The sequence below is a fragment of the Botryllus schlosseri genome, chromosome 2, assembly GCF_051294905.1.
Source record: "Botryllus schlosseri isolate E-star chromosome 2, Bs_hap1, whole genome shotgun sequence".
Lineage (NCBI taxonomy): Eukaryota > Metazoa > Chordata > Ascidiacea > Stolidobranchia > Styelidae > Botryllus > Botryllus schlosseri.
This window is the reverse complement of record NC_137237.1, coordinates 7,731,349-7,744,147: the sequence shown is the minus strand read 5'-3', so window position 1 is coordinate 7,744,147 and position 12,799 is coordinate 7,731,349. Positions and strand designations below refer to the sequence as shown.

General features: G+C 42.7%; 2 protein-coding genes across 6 annotated transcripts in view; one reads left to right on the top strand and one right to left on the bottom strand.

The window, feature by feature from the left end:
• The first annotated feature begins 114 nt into the window (after positions 1–114).
• LOC145455922 (coatomer subunit gamma-2-like) lies at positions 115–3,046 on the top strand. Its single transcript, XM_080333957.1, has one exon. The coding sequence runs from the start codon at positions 186–188 to the stop codon at positions 2,778–2,780; it is 2,595 nt and encodes an 864-aa protein (XP_080190083.1). The 5' UTR covers positions 115–185; the 3' UTR covers positions 2,781–3,046.
• The window catches only part of LOC145455833 (uncharacterized), a 27,439-nt gene continuing 17,671 nt past the window's right edge, over positions 3,032–12,799 (bottom strand). Inside the window, exons 18-27 of one of the 5 annotated variants that reach the window (XM_080333860.1) lie at positions 10,148–10,311; positions 9,974–10,084; positions 7,826–7,893; positions 6,797–6,886; positions 5,063–5,209; positions 4,795–4,981; positions 4,427–4,583; positions 4,250–4,364; positions 3,307–3,458; positions 3,032–3,246 (exon numbers count right to left, since the gene is read on the bottom strand). In XM_080333860.1, the coding sequence (XP_080189986.1) occupies positions 3,043–3,246; positions 3,307–3,458; positions 4,250–4,364; positions 4,427–4,583; positions 4,795–4,981; positions 5,063–5,209; positions 6,797–6,886; positions 7,826–7,893; positions 9,974–10,084; positions 10,148–10,311 (1,395 nt within the window). In that variant the 3' untranslated portion in view covers positions 3,032–3,042. Of the gene's footprint in view, positions 3,459–4,249; positions 4,365–4,422; positions 4,595–4,794; positions 4,982–5,062; positions 5,210–6,796; positions 6,887–7,825; positions 7,894–9,973; positions 10,085–10,147; positions 10,312–12,799 lie in introns of all 5 variants that reach the window. The other 4 variants (XM_080333853.1, XR_013920439.1, XR_013920438.1 and 1 more) reach the window with 4 other exon arrangements.

The window sequence follows — 12,799 nt, the reverse complement described above, 5'->3', positions numbered from 1 at the left end:
AATGCTTTTTTGAACAATTAAAATTACCGATATGACATTATACGCAGTCGGATGGCTCATTTTTCTCCGCTTGTTCCATATCTATTATTTGTTTTGAAATTAATACCTTTTTACTGGTACTTGTGTATAATACTGACCAAATCTTTCTAAGCATATACTCGAATTTGATAGTTTATTTTCTGATCATGCGACGTGACAAGAAAGACGATGAACTGGGTGGTGTTAATCCATTCTCATCGATGGATCGGTCTGCGGTTTTACAAGAGGCCAGGGTATTTCATCAAACTCCAATCAATGCAAGAAGATGTTGTGAAATTCTAACGAAAATTCTATATCTGATTAACAAGGGTGAAAATTTCACGACAAATGAAGCGACCGACACATTCTTTGCAATGACCAAGTTATTTCAATGCAATGATGTTGTAATGAGACGAATGTGCTATTTGACCATCAAAGCAATGGCAAATATGACCGAAAATGCTTTTATTGTGACACAAAGTTTGACCAAGGACATGAACGGCAGAGAAGATATGTTCAGGGCAGCTGCTGTGAGGGCGCTATGCGCCATCACTGATGTAAGCACGTTGCAAGGGATCGAGCGTTACATGAAGCAGGCAATCGTGGATAAAGTGCATTCTGTATCAAGTGCTGCTCTAGTTTCATCCAGTCATTTAGCCAATAAAGCTCCTGATGTTGTCAAAAGATGGGCAAATGAGGCACAAGAGGCTTGCATGAGTGACAATATCATGGTGCAATATCACGCCCTCGGTTTGCTGTACTACTTGAGAAAAAGTGACCGACTGGGGACGTCGAAAATGGTGACCAAATTGATGAAAGGTGGACTGAAGTCCCCGTTTGCGTACTGCCTGCTGATCCGCATCGCTAGTAAATTGCTGGAGGAAAATGACGCGGGCCATGACAGCCCACTTTTTGATTTCATAGAGGGATGTCTTCGAAACAAAAATGAAATTGTTATCTATGAAGCGGCGTCTGCTATCGTCAATATGCCAAATTGTACGGCCCGTGAATTAGCCCCTGCTGTTTCCGTTCTTCAGCTATTCTTGAGCTCGCCGAAAGCATCGTTTCGTTACGCAGGTGTGAGAACGTTGAATAAAGTTGCTATCAAACATCCGTCTGCTGTTATAGCGTGCAACCTCGATTTGGAAAATCTCATTACCGATGTAAATCGCAGCATTGCGACATTGGCGATTACAACGCTTTTGAAAACCGGCACCGAAAGCAGTGTTGACAGGCTGATGAAACAGATTAGCTCCTTCATGTCTGAGATTTCGGAAGAATTCAAAGTCGTGGTGGTTCAGGCTATTTCTGCTCTTTGCCAAAAGTACCCCCGGCAGCATTCTACTATGATGAATTACCTTTCTTCTATGTTACGAGACGGTGGGTTTGACTACCAAAAATCGATCGTCGATTGCATCATTAGCATCATAGAAGAAAGCCCAGAATCGAAAGAGGTGGGATTGGAACATCTTTGTGAATTCATCGAGGATTGTGAACATACCGTGCTGGCAACGAAAATCATCAATCTTCTTGGAGCAGAGGGGCCCGCGACCAGTAACCCGTCGAAATACATCAGGTTCATATACAACCGTATTATTCTGGAGAATGAAGCGGTGCGGGCTGCGGCTGTTACTGCGCTCGCTAAATTTGGGGCGAGTTCCGATGAGCTTTTGGCCAGTGTGCTTATACTTCTGGGACGATCCATGCTCGATGACGATGATGAAGTGAGAGATAGAGCCACGTTTTTCTACAATATTTTGCTGCAGAAGGACAAGAAATTGAATACGACGTACATTTTGAGCGGACTTATCGTGCCGATCCCTTCGTTAGAACAATGTCTGAATCAGTACACGAAAGAATTGCCGGATGAGCCGTTCAGCTTGAAGATGGTGCCGCTGACGACAGCCCCTGCTAAACGTGATCAGGAGAAGAAAGCTACTATCAACGAAAAGCCGAAAGCGTCGAGACAAGAGATTTACGCAGAACAGCTGTCTCGCATCACAGAGTTTTCAATACTGGGGCCGCTTTTCAAATCGTCAAAACCAGTCGAGCTTACAGAGCCTGAAACGGAATACGTGATATCTTGTGTGAAACACACGTTCGAAAAGCATATGGTGTTTCAGTTTGACTGCGTCAACACGTTGAACGACCAAGTCTTGGAGGATGTAACGGTGCAGATTGAGCCAAGCGACGGATTTGACGTGATCGCGTACGTCCCTTGTCCCGTGCTCAAATATAACGAGCCTGGAATTACATATGCCTGTGTGTCGGTTCCTGATGACGACGACGCAGAAGTAACCACGACTCTCGGCTGCACGATGAAGGCGATGATCAAGGACTGCGATCCTAACACGTCCGAAACAGACGAGGAAGGATACGAAGAAAGTTATCAGATAGAAGATATTGACGTCACTGTCGCTGACCACGTGCAAAAAACGTTGAAGTCTAATTTCAGCGCAGCCTGGGATGAATTGGAGGACGGTTTTGAATTGGAAGAGACATACGCGCTATCGTCGATGAAGACGTTGCAGGAAGCGGTGCAGAATATTACAAAATACCTCGGAATGCAAGCGTGCGAGAGGTCGGACAAGGTCCCGGAAGGAAAGTCATCTCACACGCTGTATCTATCGGGGACGTACCGGGGCGGATTTGAAGTACTGGCCAGGGCCAGGCTTGTGCTCAGAGACGGAGTGACGATGCAATTGACTGTGCGTAGCAATGGAGAGATTGCTGCGCAAGTTATATTATCCGCGGTGTCTTGAGCATAGTTTGCATTTGGAAACTGGTGTTCCTGAACTGTTGTCAAGAATCGCTGAATGCGCTTGTATAGATCTATGTAACAGTATGGCTGCGACGGCAATTCCATTCCTTTTAGTATATCGGCTATTTTGTGTTTCGGATTATGTTGTGTGTGCTTATCGCTGTCAATGCCTGTACGGCTGTACTGTACATTGTACTGTACATTGGCGGGTGACTTTGAACTTCGTCTTCAACAGCAATATAGTCAATGATGTCAGCACCTGCTCAAGTTAGCTTTGTATTGCATATTGTGTTGGTGCACGGGACTAGTTTAGTTGAAATATAACAGCAAATCCACTCCATAACACTAGGTACGAGCAAGAAAACGCCGTTTCCTCCTTTCTCGCAATCCCTGGGGCCGTAATTCGCAACGCCGTACAACACCCACTTGTTGTTTTCAAAGCACACCAGAGGCCCTCCGGAATCTCCCTGTTGAGATGAATGTAGCGTTATAATTTCAAAAAATTTCTCAGTCAAGACACTACATACTCGGCACTGCATATCGACGGTGTTGCCTTCCGATTTTTTTGAGCAGGTATTGTAATTGGGATCGTACCCAAGGCTCCGATAGACCTTCTGACATCTAGTTGGATCTTCTATGACTTGCAAGGCTTGCTTCAATATGTTTCGTGCTGTGTCACCTTTGAAATAGCTTGGAAGTATTTGCTAAATGGTTTTGAGCTTTGGTCTTGTGAATGTACAAAATACAAATACAAATGAGATTCACTTTATTTTTATCCGCATACCCTTACTCTTAAACTGCATGAATGGGTACTCATTGAAATTAATACCACGCAAAGTTTAGTAGATTAAAAGACTAAATGCATGAATTCTTAAGAGTAAATACAATATTTGTGAGAGTGTGTTGGAAAGGAATACGTTTAAGTCGTTTAACCGAGGTTCAACCTAAAATCTGACACGAAATTTTCTTCATCGTGCGCAACGCACAAAAAACCTAGCTCGCAACTGTAAGCGGAACAATATAAAATCATGGTGCCTTAAACGCTGCATTTAGAAAGCTTACAATTCTTTCTCACTTGCCCCATAAATATATCGTTGTTTTCACAGTGCCAGAAAAATTGTGTAGGCTACCCCAGTTTGAGAACCCCTGCTGTAAACCCTCTGCGTCTCGTAACATTGCAGTAGCCTCATATCTATGGACAAAGCTGTACGAGATGAAAGGGTAGCCGCGTCGTGCAACACATCTATTTGCACGATCGGTATCACACATCTACGCCGGCTTCCTTTCTGTGGATAGCTAGGCCGAAAAGTTATGAATTGGTTTGGTCAGATCTTAGGCTGCAGACCGCTGTTGAGTGGTGAACGATCGTGCATATACGATGGTCGTATCAGATTATGGCCACCAGATCACAGGAGCACTAAGTAACAGGGACTCCCTACAAATCAATTTCCGTTCTCTAACATCATAAACCTTTTGTGCTAGTGTAGCCCCACCCTGCCACGACGCAAGGCTTGTCGGTGAATGGTACAACGTCCGGGTTAGGCAAGCACGCTGGCGATACCTCTCGACGGAATCTCATTACTCTCTGTAAAAAGGAATTCTGCGGTGTTATATCTCTCGAGCTGTACCGCTAGGGGCTCTACCTACGCTCGTTCGTAGCAACGCAACGTCAAACTTGTTTTTGGTGTCGTCATAGAAGGGATAGTATAGGATCCTTCTGATGTCGTAAACATCGTCCGAAGAGATGCTACTAAGCAGTTCTTGATCATGAGCCCCAGTGAGGATCTTGTAGGAAGTCGTGTACCTGCGAATAAGCTGAGAGGCTGGTAAGCCTACTAGTTCAATAGTGGTGATAGCCACGCGAATCCGCCGTGGTTTGTACAGGCCCAAATCGCGGCGGCCACAAGATCTTGGTAACTGTTGTATGCCATTTTATCGAGACTAATAATGCGTACCGATGATGTAAAATCACGGGAATACAGTGGGTCCACGTCCATTATGTACATCGGCCTCACCTTTTTTCATTTCCTTTCGCAAAGCAATGGGCAGCGGTGACCACCCACTCAGAAGATATAATCGTTCCTCCGCACACCCAGAAGTTATACGTATATATTTCTCTATCCGTCAGCGTATCGCGCCTCGATCGAAGCCGGTTGATGCTTATTATCCACGGCCACGCATGAGACACCGCGTTCTCACCTCCTGCAGTAATAATAATGCGACAAATATTATTTACTTCGTACACAAAAGCCCAGTGCTTGTCCAGATGTTCTTGATGCATACCCACTATCTTTCCTTGCATTATACTCCTTGGACTGACTCCGTTCGACTTTCCGCATTCGTAAGAGGAGTAAAAAGCCTGACTGGCGTCTGGTTCAGTGAGTCTGCTTTGACTTGTCTTGGCCAGCACCTCTCCGTTATAAACCGCTCCTAAATGAAGCAAATGAGCGTAGTATCAAGAAGACAAACGGATCTTAGTTAATTTATATAGAGTTGGAGATATCAATAGTCTCAGAGGTGGTCAGTAACGAAGTAATTCTACTATTTGAAGTACTCAAGTAGTTTTCCACTACTTGGGTACTTACTCAAGTAGATATAATTTCCCGCTACTTCTACTTCGCAATATTTTGTGATCTACTTATGTACTTTTCGCCATTTTTAGTTTGTCAAGTAGAAGTAGTTTAATCATCCAATCAGACTGTTTTCACGGATGAGTAGCCTATCAACATTTATTTTTCATAAAAGTTGAGTAAAGCCCAGAATTTTCGTTGCGCTTCGCGCACAGTAGACTAATATAATTTCACCAACGTATCGGTGAATATAATTTAGGTAGCGGGTTGCGTGGTTCCATTCACATTGCATTGTCGCCCATATGAACTATTTCATCACGGTAAATATGGCCCATCATAGCTCTTGAAACTACCATTTCGCAATGCTTGTAGCGGGCGTGCTCGCGCTTCAGTCGCAGAATCGTATATAGACAATTAGATTCATTTCACTGTGTTCTTTTATATTTGTTAATAGGCCTATATTGCAGTATGATTTGATCCTGGTAAATCTACAAGTTTCTGACAGCTACTTACTACTATTTGACTGTTCTATGTTATTAAAGAAAGCTCCTTGGATCTGCGTGTGTGATCAGGATTGCAAGAGAGCTATAGCGGTCATAAGTCAGTCTGCTAGTGCGTAAAACAGGAACTGTAGCATCGGCTATCCGACAGTCGTCGAGCATGTCCGCATTCAAGTCGAAATACAAGCAAAATTTCTTCTAAATCAATTCTAGCCAGTCTTCAGGATTACCGGACCACGACCTAACATCGACCTCGCCCTCCGCCACATGCCACCCCATTTCGTCGCTTGCGTCTTATATTCTCTGCATTACTTTTCATTCAGTGTGCATGCCTCTTATTTACTTCGCCTAGGCTAAGGTGGGTGTCTGATCTTAATGGCTACTCCAAGTTGTTTCGACACCGTCCTATCTTTTCATTGTATCGCAGTCTTGTGATGTTTTGAAACGATGAAAATATTAATAAACCTGATTGATTGATTGATTGACTCCAATCGAGCACTATACCAGCGTGTCTTGCAACAAGTCGTTGCGTCGACCGCTACACGGGTTCTGCCCCCCCGGAAGTCTCGCCCAGCCCCCCCCCCCCCGCCCGATCGTAGGCCACCACTGAGTAGAGGTCCTTCGCGTTACCATATTCCTGAGACTGATAGATATGTGACATTTCGTGATGTCACGCCACTATATATATTAGCTACAACACTTCTAAGCTATATATCTATATCGTTTTTATTGGCCAGTTCAGTAATACCAGTTCAGCAGTACCGTAGCCTATCAATTTTTGATTCTTGACACTGTAACGTCATCAATATAGTGACTGGCATTGCATATCGAGAATACTTGCTCCCGGTGGAATTTCTCGGCGTATAGACGCGGAAGCGATAAATAAGTTGACGTCATCGGTTATACGGCTGATGCGGAATTGAGCATGTTGAGTTGTAAATCCTTACCGCCAATTTCTCCGTATTTCTTCAAACCGACGCCAGGTGGTATACCGCGCGCGTACGAATTCCTTATCGTGTTTTTTCCGCTTGCGCCACCTGCACAAAGGACGCGACTGTTCAATGTAGGGCTCTTCAAAAATGACTTTTTTTCTCAAATTGTACTGGCTACTTGATAAAATTGTTAGGTTACCTAATTTAAGCGTATACACAAAATTTGGTTCAATTCCAGCCAGTAACTGCTTTGCTACAGGAGAAGAAAGTTTCTATTTATTATATAAAAATAAATAATAAAAAATTTGAAAATTTTCTGTTTACCCCGTGAAAGTGTTAGGCTGTCTATAGAAACGATGCTCACCAAATTTGGTTCAATTCCAACCAGTGGAAGCGGAATTATTGCCGTCGAAAAATTTGGATTTGAATAAAATAGTATTTACGGTGAGTTATTCAAATCCAAATTTTTCGACGGCAATAATTTATTTTTATATAATAAGTAGAAACTTACTTCTCCTGTAGCAAAGCGGTTACTGGCTGGAATTGAACCAAATTTTGTGTGTAGGCTTAAATTAGGTAACCTAACAATTTTATCAAGTAGCCAGTACGATTTGAGAAAAAAAGTCATTTTTGAAGAGCCCTAGTGTTCATGCGACACAATCATGAATTCGTAATTCTGTTTGACATGATAAGGTTCGGGTGACATTGACAAAAAGCATTTCCTTTTTAGTTTTGACGCTGTAACTTGCTGGCCCTGAGCTGTTATTGTCGACTATGTTTGTTCAGCTATCACAAGTCACAACGCAAGTGGTTTAATTCGCAATATCGAAGTCGTCTTTTGGCTATATCTGTGTATAAGAATATTGGCCAACAATATAAATCTATAAACTTTAAGGTACATGGTATCGTCATGAGATCAAATTCCACAAAGTGTCGACACATTAGTAAAGAGCACATATCACATATTCACGAACGCGGTCTTCTATGCATTGACCGACACGCGGGAACATGAGTACATGTAATTCAAATCATTTAAATACTCACTTTGGCCAATAGTCACGTTCACTGTCTTCGAGCAAACTCCGTCGACAGCCTCCAAACAGGAATACTTCCTATTGAAAGATACATATTTGTGGTTATAGCCTATATCCGTTTTCCCTAAATAAAAATCGGTGCATAAATTCGGTTTATTATAATTGATAATTCTCATCATTTCAAAACACCCCAAGATTGCAATACATGAAAAGATAGGCGGTGTCGAAGCGGCTATAGGAGTAGGGAAGATGTGGTACCGATGGATCAAAAATTGCAAAATGATCTCTAGCCCTCAAATCTTCAGTCAAGAATAGCGGATCTTTTGCTGTCTCAAGATACAAGCTCTAACTATCGCGGGAATTTACATGGATATCCTCCTATTCAAAAAATATTATTAAACGTTTAAAATTTGTTGCTCGAACGTATCATCGGTCACCACCCGGTGGGTCCAATGGCACACGACCACGGGACCTAGAGGCGATGTAAAGAAGAGGAATTCACAATTGATGCACACTGAATGAAGAGCGATAGAAGATAACATAACAAGGGCAAGCGATAAAAATGAGACGGCATGTGTCGGGAGGCGAGGTCGACATATTAGCAGGTTTGTAACCAAGTCACAAGGTTACGAGTCAATCTCACTTTTATAGTTTTGACTCAAGTCAAGTCGAGTCATTTTCAATTCCCCATCTAGTCAAGTCCGAGTCCAAGTCAGCAAGCAGAGGGTCGAGTCCGAGTCATGGTATTATGACTCGAGTCCGAGTCCAAGTCACTGTGCTGACTGCTCGGTTTCCAGTTGAAGTCTTGTTTAACCGACGTTTTATAACTGTTTGGTGATATCGGACGGTTCGCATTTATAATAGACTAATTTTTCTCACTGTTATCAGTTTCTGGCCCTACTTTCCAAGTATCAGGAATAGTAGACCAAATACCAATAATGTGGTGACTTTACTATCCTTCGAAATTACAATGAGATGTCGGTCTGGGCCGCCTGAGTCTCGAGTCTATATGACTTGGTCCGAGTCATGCGTAATGACTCAAGTCGAGTCATTACACAGATTGACTCGAGTCATCTGAAAATTGCGACTCGAGTCTGACGCGAGTCGAGTCATGACTCGAGTCATTACAACCCTGAATTTTGAATTTATTACGAATTTTTTTTTCAAATTTTACTGTCAACCTCATGATATTGTTATATTGCCGAAAAAAACGATGCATAGCAATTTTTGCAGTTGAAAGTTTTGTATTTGCAAAAATAGCATTGACGGTGGAAATTCGTAGAGTTGTTTATGAAAAACTTAAATAACTTCGCTTCTACGGGTTGGAATTGCGTTAAATTTGGTTTGCATCGTTTAGGCAATTCAACAATTTCCTGCATTGACAGTGAATTCGAAAAGGGATTCAAAAATTTCAGTTGCTCTACGTTGGCTTCTACTGATTGGAATCGAGCCAAATTGGATGAACGGTGTCCGACCGAGAAAACCATTACCGAGAATGCCTCTACCGAGAAAGGACACCGCCGAGAATGCAATATATGCAATGCAGGCATGTTATGCACATGAACAAGTCGTGTGTGTGCACAACGGCGTTGCCACATTCAGTATCGATGCCAAGACACACACGCGACTCATCCAGCAGATATCTCATCGATTGGCAGAAAATATTCGTTCATGGTCAAAACTATGGTGTTGTTCTTTTAACACTGTTGCGCGCAGTTCATTTTGTGCACTGGTGTTCTAGAAATGCATTATACGGATGTGTAATTTGGTTTCGTGGCCCACAGTCTTACCGGAAAGGGTACGTATTTTCACGGTGTACCACCCCTTATGTAAGGGTGTTAATATACACCCATGACACACGAAAGCAGAACCTACCTCCGACTTATACCGCGGTATAAATAGAGTTCAGCATTTCATCCAAATTGTGGTGTGCACGAACGCACGTGGGAATTATGACCGTGAGCGCGCTATCATTCTGAGTATGGTTCTGTATCATTCTTTACGACCCTTTGGGTGTGAATATACACTTATTTCGCTACGAGTGTACGATATTCAATATGGTGGTTTGTTTTTGTGAATAGGTTAGGCAAAAACGTTGGGTTCGCCGGGTTAAGAAAGATTAAAGACCACGTCCCTACAGCTATATACCGTGACTAACCGCATAACGTCGATCGTGTACGGCGCCAATTCCTTCAAGTCGGTCACGCTTCTCGCTCTCTTGGAGAAATCCTGCGTCGGGCTGGACACGTATTGTTCGTACGAATCGTCTCTGAACGGGAAAAGAGAGTTTTCAAGCTAGAAGCGCTGCCGCGCCACAGAATAACCACTTTACTCCGATTCTCTGTCGTATCCGACGCTGAGGATTTTAACGGATTTCGATTTCAGGGTCTTGAAGATTTCTGCGTACGATCGCTTCAACGGCGATTCGGAATAGATCACCAGTAATTTATCGCGAAACTGCAGGTCTTCGTTGAAAAACCGGAGATTTTGTACGTCCTGAAAATGAGAAAAGGGTCGTCGCGGCAGACTCGGACAATCAGATAATTCTAGGAGTCTAATTAGACTAATTAGAACGAAATACATGTAATCTAATTTGTGAAATTATGGAAATTAAACATGGAACGGCAACGACCGATTTTGCAGCTTCGTTCCGCTTCGCCGAGGCTGGAGTGGAGAATAGTTTTGCGTAAGCGACTGTAGGATTACTGGCAATCCAAAAGCTATCTTCCCGAGCGCAGAAATTATTGAATCTGGTCTTGATCGAAAGCTACTGTTGCACCGATTCCGAAAATATAAATTAAAATAATAACCAGGCACTGATCCACCTAGAATCCGTCTTCCAAGTCTGAAATATCGGCATCGTTCGAACAATCGGAGAGTCGCGACGGGTCATCGTTATGGAGGCGGATTGTAGATGGATCAGTGCCTGATTATTATTTTAATTTATATTTTCGGAATCGGTGCAACAGTAGCTTTCGATCAAGACCAAATTCAGTGATATCTGCGCTCGGGAAGATAGCTTTTGGATTGCCAGAAATCCTACTGTCGCTTACGCAAAACAATTCTCCACTCCAGCCTCGGCGAAGCGGAACGAAGCTGCAAAATCGGCCGTTGCCGTTCCATGTTTAATTTCTATAGTGAAATGCTTCTGTGCTCCTACTTTAAACCTAATCGAGTTTCTGGTTTTCTTGAAAATGCTACAGGAGAACTGTATAGCGCGAAACGAGCTAAGCTTATGGGGTGCCTTTTGTATAATGAAGCTAATGAAGGTGGTCAGTAACCAGAGGTGGTCAGTAACGAAGTACTTCTACTTTTTGGAAGTACTCAAGTAGTTTTCCTCTACTTCTGGTACTTACTCAAGTAGATCTGATTTTCTCTACTTCTACTTCGAAATATTTTGTGATCTACTTACTTACTTTTCGCAATTTTCGGTTTGTCAAGTAGAAGTAGTTTAATCCCTCAATATAGGGTTACCATACGTCCTCTTTTAAGAGGATTTGTCGTCTTTTTTGACATATTTGAAAGTGTCCTCGGAGGACGCCCTTTTGTCCTATTTTTTGAGATTTTGTCCTCTTTTTTGAAAATTTAGGTCAGATTTAGAGCAAATTGCGAGTGATATGCCTTGAATTAGCACATAACTGACGGTCCGGCGGGTATTTCGGAGTGAAAAGCGGTTATTGTAGCTCTGGGCGGAAAGATGACCTTTTTTTTTTAGTCTACCGATCACAAAGTGGGAAAAATTCACCGGTTTTTGAAAATTCTTCTCCGGTTTTGCAAGTCTCAAATTTCTGAAAAAGTGTCCTCTTTTTAGATTTCCAAAATATGGTAAGCCTACCTCAATACGAAAGATAGCCTGAAGAATTTCGGGGCTGTTTTCACGCAGTAGCAACATTTGATATTCATAAAAGTCAAGTAAACCCAGAAATATTGTTGCGCTTCGCGCACAGTAGTTATATGGAGTGACAAATATGTTTTCACGAAAGTAACAGTGAATATTATTTTGGTACCGGATTGCTTGATTCCGCTCACACCGCATTGTCGCCCATATCAAATATTCCATCACAGTAAATATGGCCCACCATAAGATTTGAAACTAACGTTTCGCAATCTAGCAATTACCTATCATATCGTAACCTAGCGGCCCATGACGTGTCCTGCTAATCTAGAAAATGCGGCTTTTTTAACGTTACACCTGTTTTAGCAGATCACCTTTGAAGCTTTATGGACAAAAGATATGAAATATATTATCCGCTTCTAAGAAGTGGTATTTATATATCACTTCCAATTCCGAGTATCATACTTTACTTGTTGACTACTTTGACCACCTCCGACAGGAACCGAGTACTCCGATCTTTCGAAGCACTTCAGGCAGATTTTGTCTATACTTGCACTATAGGGCGGGTAGTCAGCGTTTTTTGCGGCGTTGAACCCCCCTTTCGAGCTCGAAACCCCGCCTCTTTGTAATGCCCATTATCTCACTAATATTCAGTTGCAAGTCAGTAATTCGAACTATCAATGTTGCGATCAGCGCCAATCAGCGAGAAGCGTGTTGCCAGGTAGCGAGAATTGACTGCGTACAATGGTACACGATCTCTCGCTGACATTGTTTTTCATTTGCACGGGAATTAGGTCGTTGATTGCTGTGCGCTCGCTATAGTCTCTGGCCTAATTTATCGAGTAGAACACGCCTGGTGAGCACGATATCATCGTTATCCTGAACTAGTGGGTCTGCAATAGACCTGGTTCGCCAATATCATAGGGTTACCATATTGTCCTACAGTGGGATTTGTAACCCCTTTTTCAAGAAATTGAAAATGTCCTCCGAGGACGCCTAAATGTCCCAACTTTTGGCAATTCGTCCTCCTTTACAGCTATTACAGCTAGGCTAATTGACAGGGTCAACTGAAGATCGGCATATGACGCAAAATCGGTATATATACTAACCACCTCTGCTGTTGAGCTATTTCTAGTTCGATTTATTTCG

Bases quoted from the DNA above. Each gene is read 5' to 3' on its own strand.
- LOC145455922 (XM_080333957.1), top strand. From the start codon at position 186: ATGCGACGTGACAAGAAAGACGATGAACTGGGTGGTGTTAATCCATTC.